This window comes from Gnatocerus cornutus, chromosome 7 (assembly GCF_029298725.1).
Source record: "Gnatocerus cornutus isolate USDA-ARS CGAHR chromosome 7, icGnaCorn1.1, whole genome shotgun sequence".
Taxonomy (NCBI): Eukaryota; Metazoa; Arthropoda; class Insecta; order Coleoptera; family Tenebrionidae; genus Gnatocerus; species Gnatocerus cornutus.
The window spans coordinates 15091239-15102444 of NC_142239.1; the positions used below are offsets into that span (position 1 = coordinate 15091239).

An 11206-nucleotide genomic window follows, 5' to 3' on the forward strand; every position below is an offset into this window, starting at 1 on the left:
AATAACTCACTCAATTCGAGTGATATGTTGATGGATTTGTCCATAAAAAATTTCTGGCTAATTATCCATTACCCGTGCAGCGATCCGGAGTCTGAGTACGAAATTGTGAGTAATAAAGACTTGGTGTTTGACTCCTGGGAGGTTTTACAAAGAAGTGCGGAGGTGACGGTGAAGTATGGTAACGCGAAAGTGCAAGGGATCGTCGTGGCAGTTTCTGGTAAGTTACCACCGAAATTTCTGTCACTTTGACTCAATTTCCAACTTTTAGACGACTACGACGGGCTTTCCGCCAGCTTTGATGACCACGTTCAAGAGTACAAAGACCTTAAATTTGAAACTGTAAGTTCTATTCATTGCTAATATCCTTAATAACTTTCGTAACAGGAAAAGAAACACCCCTCCAACGAGAAAAGCGCCCGCTACTTAATTAAAGTCGCAGATAAACAAACTCAAACAGAACCGGAAGCGAAAAACACGGAATATGAAAGACTAAAGCGCCAATACGAAGACCTCCAAAACAAATACAACAATTTGAAAGCAGCTATTACAGGTGAGTTGCTACTATGAATTTCAAATTCCAACAGGACAATTGCAGAAGTCAAGACTGATCTCCAGAGTACGATGCTAAAACTCGAAGGTGTAAACAACGGAGAACCGATACCAAAACCACTTCAACCGGCTAATCAAAATGAAAACAAAGAAAACTCCAAGGGAATGATCGAAATTGGGGTGGGTGGTACTAAAATCCCCCAACATGTTTACAACTCGATAAAATGGACGAATTACTCGGCCGCAACGCGAAAATTGCTCATTACCCTGTTTCCTCGAAGTGTCCTCGCGACACATTCCTTGACAGGGAAACCGAGCCCAGCTTTCATCTCCACGAAAAAGACGAAGAGACAGTAAGTCGTAAAATGGTGATAATAACTTCTTAAATGATCTTCACAGGTTGAACGCGACGACCATCTCTGATATTATTGAGATTGTTATGAGAAAATGTGGAGTTTCCGAGTCGTTGGTTCGAAACGCGATTACCACAAAATGCGCGGATGAGAATAAAATGTACAAACGGAGATTAGAGAAAGAAGGAGATGGAGCAAACGATGAAAATGAAGTGAAGAAGTCGAGGATGGAGCTGTGATTGTGATTGTTAATTTAGTTTGAGCTTGGCGCGGGTTTTAGGAATCTGTAGCAAGTGTTTTGTTCTTGGGGATAGATGGTGCCACTGTACATTTTTCGAACAAGGACTTCTAAAATCTCGAAAAGGATACATTTAATTTGTTTTTTCACAATTTTGGCTTACTGTAGAAGTTTACTTTTCATAAAACAGTTTTTTAATTATTATAATTACAGTTGTATGTATATACAGGATGTATAAAGTACTATAAATTCAAAAGCGCTCTCAAAAATTTAGCGGTCCTTGTGCTGCCACCCCCCAATTATTTCAGTGTGCCTCCCCAGCTAACTGTTCTAAAAGTACTCGGCTATAAAGTTTTCAGCTTAGCTCCGGCAATTTTCAACGTAAATGTTTATATAAAAGAAAAATAAATTCGCGCTGAGGCATTTTTATTACCTAAAAAAAAAACAACAAACGGATTATCAAAAATTTAGAACCTCATTAATAAACGTAAGGTCAAGTGAATTTTTAGACTTGTTGTTGAGGAAGTGGCCCGACCATGGAAGAGATTATTTACGAAAGATACCCCAAATCCCCAATAATTTATAATTATTTACCAATTTGTGTGTTACCGCTAAGTAGATTAATCTGATCTGACGTCAGTAGGAACAATATTGTTTTTATTAATGGTTTGATTTATTTTATCAATTAGAGATACTTAAATTGTTTATCTGTTAAAAACATCTTTAAACAATTAACCGCAATAACAAGGTTGGAAAGTGACACTTTCGTTGTTTTCCGAAGACAAAGAACTTTTGGGGAAAACACGCGACAAAACATTTATTTGTTGTGGATAAACACATCGAAATTTACACTTTCTCTAACAAATAAAGATAAATATATCAAAAAACAGAAACTGGCCCTGTACTTACGACATGGTTATTAATATTACCACAACAGAACCTTAACTTGAGGTCAAAAGTGGATTTCGTTATTATCATAATATGATTTTACCGACGAAACTTGCCAATTATTTAAAACAACTGGTATTTTGGTTTTGTTAGAATCAATAAAACAAAATATCGCCCATATCTGCCGAGTCAGGTTCCAAAGTCGATGCGAAGGTATCTTGCAAGGTAAAATGACCATTTTAACACTAAATCAAGTTTAAAAAGAAGACTGTTATGTAAAATGATAATAAATGAGTCAAATGTCCGGTGATAAAACGGCGTAAATCTACACTAGAATTGGGACTTGTAGCGGAAATAATAATTGAAAGTTGATTAACATAACAGCATTGTATTTTGATTGTGACCATGGAGGTGACTGCTTTCCATAGCCGCAATTTTACAGTTATGTTACTCGAATACGAAAAATCGACGTAACGTTGCACTGCGGAAAATTTGTGAATGCGCACTTCAAAATACGAGAAAAACAATTTTCTAGGACTGGGCGTTTCTGTTTAATTCGTGGATTTGTGCCAACCAATTTTTCTTCTAGCCCTACTCTCTGCCAAAACGTGGAAACACTGAATAAATTTACAAGGAACTAAAAGTATACGTGTACTTGGAACTTTGGATGTGAGAAACTCGCACGTGTGAAACAACAAAAATCGAAGCAATTATCCTGAGATTTCGCACTTATCCGACTTGAATCGTTTCATTCACGCCCTGTAAATATTGACTCCGATAAAACGGTGACACTTAACATCTCTATCGATTAGCGGATAACTCCCAATTAAAAATATTCGCAAATAAACCTTGGCTTTACGATACATTTCGAATTTCTGGAAAATCACCTAGAAAAAACAATCGTTTGGATTTCGATAATTTCAATTGAACTTTGTGCCCGAAAAATGACGCAAACTTTAAAGCGCCTAGCTGTCTAGTGCTTTGTTCCGTCCACATTTTCAAGGTTCCACGTGGGATGGTGCGTGGCATCCACACTTCGCGAAACCGAGTCAACAAGACGGCGCTGACTCCAAACAGTTGTGACCGTTTAGTGTTTAGTTTTTTGCGCGACGCCGCTGTAGTCAAACCTGCGAGGAAAATTTCAGAGAAAGCAAAGATAGTCAGTGACTGACCACTGGTAAGTAGAAGAGTAGTTTCCACTTTCGCTCTTTTATTGCTTTCTCTACGTCTTCTTTATTAGTTTGTTGCTAATTCCTGAATTCCTACTGTTTTATTAAGAGAACTACGTATGTGTCACTCGGTGAAATTTATATTATTGTTTACGCGTTTATTTTCGTTTTAGAGATTTTCCACTAGGAGCGAATCGATTTATTTTTATGTAATCGTCATTTAAATGTTAAACTTTACGTAAGGGTTCAACATTATCATATCTTACGAATAAACGAATATTAATGGTGTTTTTAAATTAAAATTTAAGTTCTGCATTAATGATCGAGATAGTCGCAGTGGATTTACCTGACAACAGTTTGCAATTCCTTGACATTTTCTGGAGAGCCTTGAGGATAATGTCGGTCAACTTGCGATAAATAAATCAATCTAAAAGGACCGTAGTCTTATTAAATTCATTTATGAATCTCAATTGGAAAGTAATAATTGTGAGTCATGCAAAAAGAGAAAACGGGCGCTGCCGGAGGCAGTTCTTGAAACGAATTGGAGGTTTCATATAAAGGGCTCGATAAATTTAAACACGTGGTTTGCACTCATCTGTGTTTGTTATCTAAATATACGTGAACGATGGCAATGAAAAAGTGATATATTATGTAGGTACCTATCAATATTTTGTTCAGAGTAATAGCAGTCGCATCAATTTATTCTGAATTCACCAAGTCCCAGTGGAATTTGAGTTTCACTTCGACAACAAACTAAAATAGCAATCTAAAAAGTGCACCAAAAATTAGAATAGTTTTATTTAATTTAGTAAATTTCCAACTGCACATTAGAAAATATCGTCAACTTAAGTGATAAGACTGATAAGATGTAAAATTATTGAGCCAGTGGAGATATTAGGTTTTCGATAGTATTGGCAACTTATTTTGACCAAAAATGGTGAACTTCATCCAAATTATTCTTATGTACCTGCCTATTATAGTTAGTATTAATTCTTCATTGCTAGTTTGAACACGAGTGCTTTAAACGCCACGGAAGTCATGACAATATTTGTATATGTTATCTTACAAGGCTCCAAAGTTAATTAGAAATCATTAATTAAATGTAAAAAACAGATTAGACAGCTGACGCCTACTTTTTGAACAAAATCTTTTCAAAAAACGCCTGTTTTTTAAACAATCGCAGATAAAAACATAATGAGTCATCGTATTATGTAGGTAAAATTCTGATAATTTTGTTGACACACATACCACTAAATTTCGTATTGTGTCAACATTTAGTTCAAAAACGAAGTTCTCAAATACTTTATTTATCACCTAAATAACTTACTTATCATTAAATCCGTGTCTTTAAATAGAATCTGATTAGCTGATGTAGGGTTTGACAGCCGTAGAACGCTCGACTAATTTTGTCTCTAAAAATATTTTATCGGTCGATGGTGGACAATTTACACTCTCAGATAACTTGTCGTTTGTTCATAAAAAGTCTAGCCATTTCATAAAACGACTCAACTTCCTTTCTTTGCGATGTAATATTACAAATTCAATACATACACAATTAAAGCATTAAATAAATAATTGCAAAATTAATATAAATGAAATGCCATCTAACGTTCCTTTACGTCATTCCGGTGTTAAACAGACTGTAAATTGTATTTTATTTAATTAATTTCTGATGATATAAGCATTATGAAACATCAGAGTTATGTATTGTTAAACGTTTATTTTTGCAAATGCACGTTGATGCGACGTGCTGCAAAATTATTTAAGATAAAAACTAGCTGAATTTACTTAATTTAACACAACACTGCGGCAGTAAATATCCAGTTCTAGAAAAATATAAAGTTAAAATAAATAAATCTATAACGACTTATTTATTCATGTTATATACATATTTACGTGACTGTCATTTTTCTCAGGTGTTTATTTAGAACGTAGAAGATTTTAAAGATGTTTTACTTTTCCACGACGATAAAGAAAATTGATAAGTATGTACCAGACATTTTTTCGTAAATATTTGATTTTTAGCAATTAATTTATATAACTAAATAGTGCGATGTAACATTTCCTTTGGAGAAATACAAGGAAGGTCGTAACATTCTAATAATAATCGTCATCTCTTGCACTCCAATTTATAACAGTAACTATGCAATTTCCCGTTTAGCAAACATTTACTCGTGTCCCAGGAAAGAACAATTTCCCTAATCAGCTATCCTTAATTTTCCAGTCAGAGCCGGTTTGGTTAATTCGCGTTCATCATAGTAACATAAACAAGTTTTGCAAATTTGTAAAGCTCGCCCACGAGTACATTAATCAATGGGGAATAAAGCACATCCACGTGTCTACAACTGCCAGAATGGGCGTTTAAGAAAACATCTAACAATTTAATTAAGTTGAACTTTGATCAAATTTAACCGTTTTGTACCAAGAGGATTATTCACGAATTCCTAAGGAATGCTTGGACGTAATTGTTCATCCACGTGCTTCCAAAATGCTAATATTTCCGGCACGTAAACAAACCAATTGGGACCATCATGAATTAATTAATTATCCCACAATGGAAATGTTTAAACAAATTAAAGGAAGTTGGAGATCAATCGAGACACTTGATTGACATTCGTGTGTATTTTTAACCTGAGATTTCTATAAATAATTTGTCTCAATCCATCATTTTTGATACCGGCAGGACATTTCGAGAATGACCTTTCCTCCAGTTGGCAACACCCGTTTTGATAATGTCGGATCGTCAAAATTTCGACGATGTTTATTAAAGGCGCTTAAAATAATTTCCCCATCCAAACAAGCATCAATTTCGAACAGTTTACACTTGTGACGCGCCCAAAGCAGATCGAGCTAGTAATTGGAATTTATTAAAATTGCAATGTCAGTGGAGGACAATCATTGTCAAAAGACGTGAGTACTCGAGGTCGTGAATTTTTCATATACAAGGCATGGCTCTAATCCATAACAATTATGATAATAGACGAATTTACTTTTATGTCACATTAACTTCAATTGTTGGACGACTACAGAAGACTGTTGATAGGAGTTCACAAATATTTACAAAGACTTGAACTGGTAGCAAGAATTACAAGTACTTTTCCGTTGGAAGAAATTTACAATAGACAGGCTGTCTCATAATTTAGACAATTGATTTTGGATTTATCACGAGATTAGAAGCTGTTTACTCGTAGACTGTGATAATTGATAATGATCTTTAAAATTTGTAGATATAACAAGCTACGACGATCTTTGAGGTCAGTTTGTTTCGAAGTCTGTGTAGTTTTGGAACGTGAAAGAGTGCCTCAGACGACATGAAGTGGGATATGTAAATATATTTTTTGTTATCTTCCCAAACCGCGGTGATGTAGTTAGATTTTTTGATAGTTATCAATAAAAAGTTCATGTAGTCCATTTGGAAATTAAAAAATGACATGTTACCAATTGGTCGTTGCAACAGAACTTTCGTAACCCGAACCATATTTTTTATCAAACAATTCCAAAAATCTAAAACCTAGTTTTCTGCCCTACTTTTGTCTCCAAATGTGCAAAATCTAAATTTAACCGAAACGTAAACTAAGCACGGGGACTTGTTTTGTTTGATCTCGTATTTACAATGACTCCATTCAAACATTACCACGCATTATTTTTTCATTTATTTTGATAACTTTAGTAAATTTACACAAGTCATTTGAAATTCAATCAAAACCACGAACGTTTCGCTCTAATTATTCCGTTTTCAAGGTGGTACTCCCACTGCTGTGCTAATTTACATTGTCAGGGTAGTCAACTATTATATTTCAACTGTTTCCAGGGAGAATTTAGACTTCTATTAATACCGGTATGTTGCAACAAATTATGGTTTAAACAGGTGAAGATTTTATGTAACGCTATATCTGTTCCATTCAAACTTTGCTCTTGGCTGCCTATTTTTACCGCGATATCACAAAAAGCACTCGAAAATGGTCTGAAAATAGGCACTCGAGTGCCGAGTGATGTTATCTTGATCATGATCCTCTTGACAACTGTCCATTGTTTCTATAAATGATTAGTTTCCTTTTCCTGACAAAATAGTCGTGTCTACATTACAATGTTTGCCGTAAAATTATGCCATTAAAGTGTTTGTTTGGCTAGTATTTACTGTTCTGCGGTTACAATTGGCGATAACAATATCTCAACTTCGCGTCCACGTGGACCACGAGTGCCTCAGAGTTACGCGAATGCGAATTCAAAATCATATTTCAATAAAGTCCAATTAGCACCAATTTGCGAAATTCTGGGACTAATTATAGCTCAACTATAAAATTCGCATGAATTAACACAATCCTCCCAAAATAGCAAGTCAACAAATCTCAGCATTTATATAAACGTCGGCTTTTTTTTTTCGGTTAGTTTTACGTGCAGCGTTGCCACGACCGGCGACGATGGTGAAACTAACGTCAGTAAAAATTTCGCAGCGTTAGAATATCTCTAACAATCTGTTCTTACAGAATGAAAATGCCGACGAAACCCAAAACCCATCACAAAGAACCCGTGGAGTTAAACGTGGGTACGGTTGCCGAGGAAATCGAAGTACCGGTCGCGTCTGAGGTCGTCTTCAGGAAAATATGGAGCATCAAACGCTTCCACAAGACCATCGCCAAAAGGGATCTTGTGGATAGTCCGGTTTTTAGATGTTCGGTCAACGGGATGAGCACTTTTTGGAACATTTCGGTCAGATTCTGGAAAGGTGAGTCTGGCACGTGTTTGAATTCTTGCCAGGGTAGTTAATATTTAAAGTTTATTAGTTTTGGCGCCGGCTGAACGATCGTTTTGCGGTTTCAAGGCGATAACGAGTGTAAAATGTTAACGTGCCGTGTGAAAAGCGGCGAAGCGATCTTTATGCTATGATACTCTTACTTATCTTAAATATTTCAAGTCTCAAGTCTCAAGATAATGAGAGAATTGCATCGTAGAGATAAGCCGCAAATAGAATTGGCGTTAATTAAAATTTGTCTTTTCCAGGACCCAACGGGAAGAAGATCACCAACCCTTTGGTGGTGTGTCTGAACCTAACCGGTTGCGAAACCGAAGAGACGGGCCAAGCGCGAGTGCGATTCCAATTTGGGGTATGGGACGCCAGCATAAAGCATTGGGAATGTTGTCCCATTTCCAGTGTGGTCTTAAATCTCCAAAACAGTCAAGATCTGCTCTCTGTAGGCTATAAAAGCTTAGGAATTCTAGACAGACATTTAGATAGCAGTAAGTAGAACATGTTTCCTCCCACACGAGTTTTTTAATTAACGAAATTCCAGCAAAAGACGTCAGTATTATGCTGAAACTGCAAATAATCCAAAGCGACGAGGAAGTCCACAGCTTATCCCAAGACATGGCGAGATTACTTCAAAAATCCGAGGACAAAGACACCGTCATCGAATGTTCAAGAAAAGAGGGCGAATCTCCTATTAAAGTCCACAGTTGGATTATAAAGACACGGAGCGGGAAATTGGGAGCTAAATTACAGAAGAATGAAGATGTAAAAATGCCGAATATCAAATATAAACTGGATCTGGCAGATATGCAACATGGTTTAATAACTGAACTTGTGCGGTATATTTACACAGACAAAGTTGATAACGCTGATACTCACGCAAACAAACTTCTGCCACTGTCAACAAGATACCAACTGCCAGGATTAACGGCTTTATGCGAAAGGACTCTTTTAGAGAGCCTTACGCCCAGCAATGTCGCAAATATCCTTCTTTTAGCCGATCAATGTCGGTGTGAGAACCTGAGAAAAGCTGCCTTACATTACTGTGAAAATTCCGAAGAAATCAAAGAAAGTGTTCATATAGGTAAGATAAACAACTCGATTGAAGTTTCCCGACTAATGACATTTCTTAGGAAAAACTCTGGCGTGGAGAGTAATGGAGATGGTCAATCCCGATTTATTTTTGGAAGCTTGCGAAAGTTTCGGGAGTTCGTCGAGCAATTTAGACAGTCCTGGGACGCCCGGATCTTGGAGTGATTAGACTTGTTAATTTTAGAAAATTTATTTATTGCTCATTTAAGTACAAATATGTATTGAATTCGTTGAAACAGATCTGTGTTATTTATTTTTAGATGTTGCAAGAATTGATGTGAAAAAGTGTAATGTGATGTAAGTGTATATTCGCTACAGCCGTATTTTGATTGTATTCTTTTATATAATTTTATACCGCTTGTGTAAAAATGTTATAATTAGTCTTAATTTTAAGTAAATAGTTATAGAATAAAACATTTCTTGTATAGAACCATGATATTAAATAATTTCCAGGAACTCGCCTTTCTGTCTAGACCGAAATGCTAATTAAGCCAAACCCGAGTCTTATTTTAAGATTTAGTGCGTTTTAACGTTACAGGAAATCCGCAAACTCAATAAACTCATTATACATTGGAGCAGCAAAATTAGAATCCAAAATAAGTAAAATGCACTGACCTTAACTGCGGTTCATCTCCCTGTAACAAAAAAAAACATTAAAATGTGGTCATATGAAGTCATTTTCGAAGAAATCAATAATATTCTTCACGTTTCCTCGCGTCCTCGCCCCGAACTTCCACCACCACTGTTGGCCTCGGCTCGCCTCGTGCGACTTCGTCAAGGAGATCGATGAACCGAGGCAACCATTTTTGTCGCGTTTCCTTCCAGGTGTAGGTCACGTTGCAATAAAATGTCGATGGATCAAACGACAATTTTGCAGTTTATATTCTTATATAGACAACACGAGGTTCTTTGGAACCCTAAAGATAAATCCTACTATGATTCAAAGAAGAAAGATCAGGCGTGGAACAATATCAGTGGTATCTTGCAGATCGACATTAATTCCTTACAGAAGAAGATGGAGAGTTTACGAGGCTCATATAGGCGAGAGAAAAGTCGACTGAGGCACAAATGGAAAATATCAGGTAAAGTACTTGTATGTGTTTTGGTAATTGTTTTAACGTTGAATTGAAGAAACCGAAGACTGCTCTTCTCAGTGGTACGCTTTTGAAGCAATGTCGTTCTTAGATAGTAGGAATTCTTCCATAAAGAATGAGGTGAGATCGAAATTTTATTTTATTTTATGATTACATTTTATTACGTATTTCTAGAAAATTTCAATACCCAAAGAGATAAAAACAGAATACGATTTCCTGGATATCGAGGATCATAATTTGAAAAAAGAAGTTCAAGAAGACCGAAATGATGAAGAAAAAGATCCTCTTCTTATAGAAGTCATAACTCCAAAGCCCAATAATCAAAGTCAAGAAAGTAGCAGTACAAAGCGAAAAAAAATAGAGGAGTTAAAGACAGAAGAAAACTACTCTTACTCAGAGAAAGATGGGTGTATACTGTTTGGAGAGTATATTTCCAACAAACTAAAAAAGTTGGATGCGGACTTACGTGCCTCGGCCGAACATAAAATAAACAACACTTTATTTGAATTAGAAATGATTCAAATAAAACGGAGGAAATCGGACACAAAGGGGTAATACGTACTTGTACTTTTTAGGAGTAAAATATTTTTGTTGATGTAAATACATAATATTAAAAACTTGTTTAGATCAAGTTTTGTTAATAACAGGCAACCAGCAATACACCCGGAAGAAATAATAAAGATGGTAACGACTGAAAGAAGATTGCTTTGATTTCGGTTAAGAATCCACCCTTTCTTTATAACAAAATGGAGAATGGGATTGGAGTCGGATTAAAACCCAAAAAGTATCCACTGATTGGTTCGCATATCTTTATCAGAATAGTTTTTGTTACACAAAAACGTACCCAAACCACCAACTGGATCGAACCTTTTCATTCATTGGGTGGGGTTAATTTAATTTTTAAGCTAATTAAGTCACGCACAAAAAAGTTAATTGAATGCATTGGACGATGATAAAAAACACTCAAAATAAAAGAAGTCTAAATAATTCTTGTTTTGGGGCGTAACTTTTCGATTGACTTTTGTTTATTGAATAGCAAAAAATAGAGAAAGCAAAGAATGTGCTTAATTGCACAA

General features: G+C 35.8%; 3 protein-coding genes across 6 annotated transcripts; all 3 read left to right on the plus strand.

The window, feature by feature from the left end:
• Nucleotides 1-245: 245 nt before the first annotated feature.
• LOC148171461 (protein insensitive-like) lies at nt 246-1192 on the plus strand. Its single transcript, XM_088042323.1, has 5 exons — nt 246-339; nt 385-550; nt 596-902; nt 949-1137; nt 1183-1192. Exons 3-5 carry the CDS (start codon nt 622-624, stop codon nt 1190-1192), a joined length of 480 nt encoding a protein of 159 aa, XP_087898449.1. The 5' UTR covers nt 246-339; nt 385-550; nt 596-621.
• A 1855-nt stretch (nt 1193-3047) lies between these two features.
• On the plus strand, nt 3048-9492 carry LOC148171462 (speckle-type POZ protein-like A). 4 transcript variants are annotated; one of them, XM_088041761.1, is made up of 5 exons: nt 3048-3205; nt 7685-7923; nt 8199-8435; nt 8489-9028; nt 9078-9492. In XM_088041761.1, exons 2-5 carry the CDS (start codon nt 7686-7688, stop codon nt 9203-9205), a joined length of 1143 nt encoding a protein of 380 aa, XP_087897887.1. In that variant the 5' UTR covers nt 3048-3205; nt 7685; the 3' UTR covers nt 9206-9492. The 4 variants fall into 4 exon arrangements, with proteins under 4 accessions (XP_087897887.1, XP_087897884.1, XP_087897885.1 ...); XM_088041758.1 differs by lacking the exon at nt 3048-3205 and adding an exon at nt 5777-6107; XM_088041759.1 differs by lacking the exon at nt 3048-3205 and adding an exon at nt 6414-6522.
• A 338-nt stretch (nt 9493-9830) lies between these two features.
• LOC148171463 (uncharacterized) lies at nt 9831-10830 on the plus strand. Its single transcript, XM_088041718.1, has 3 exons — nt 9831-10118; nt 10168-10250; nt 10305-10830. The coding sequence occupies exons 1-3, from the start codon at nt 9884-9886 to the stop codon at nt 10683-10685; spliced, it is 699 nt and encodes a 232-aa protein (XP_087897844.1). The 5' UTR covers nt 9831-9883; the 3' UTR covers nt 10686-10830.
• Nucleotides 10831-11206: the final 376 nt, after the last annotated feature.

Coding starts and splice junctions, on each gene's coding strand:
- LOC148171462 (XM_088041758.1), top strand. CDS start 6,076: ATGTCAGTGGAGGACAATCATTGTCAAAAGAC. Junction 6,108..7,684: donor GACAATCATTGTCAAAAGAC/GTGAGTACTCGA, acceptor CTGTTCTTACAG/AATGAAAATGCCGACGAAAC. Junction 7,924..8,198: donor TTCGGTCAGATTCTGGAAAG/GTGAGTCTGGCA, acceptor TGTCTTTTCCAG/GACCCAACGGGAAGAAGATC.
- LOC148171461 (XM_088042323.1), top strand. CDS start 622: ATGCTAAAACTCGAAGGTGTAAACAACGGAGAACCGATACCAAAACCA. Junction 903..948: donor ACGAAAAAGACGAAGAGACA/GTAAGTCGTAAA, acceptor TGATCTTCACAG/GTTGAACGCGACGACCATCT.
- LOC148171463 (XM_088041718.1), top strand. CDS start 9,884: ATGTCGATGGATCAAACGACAATTTTGCAGTTTATATTCTTATATAGA. Junction 10,119..10,167: donor GCACAAATGGAAAATATCAG/GTAAAGTACTTG, acceptor GTTGAATTGAAG/AAACCGAAGACTGCTCTTCT. Junction 10,251..10,304: donor ATTCTTCCATAAAGAATGAG/GTGAGATCGAAA, acceptor ACGTATTTCTAG/AAAATTTCAATACCCAAAGA.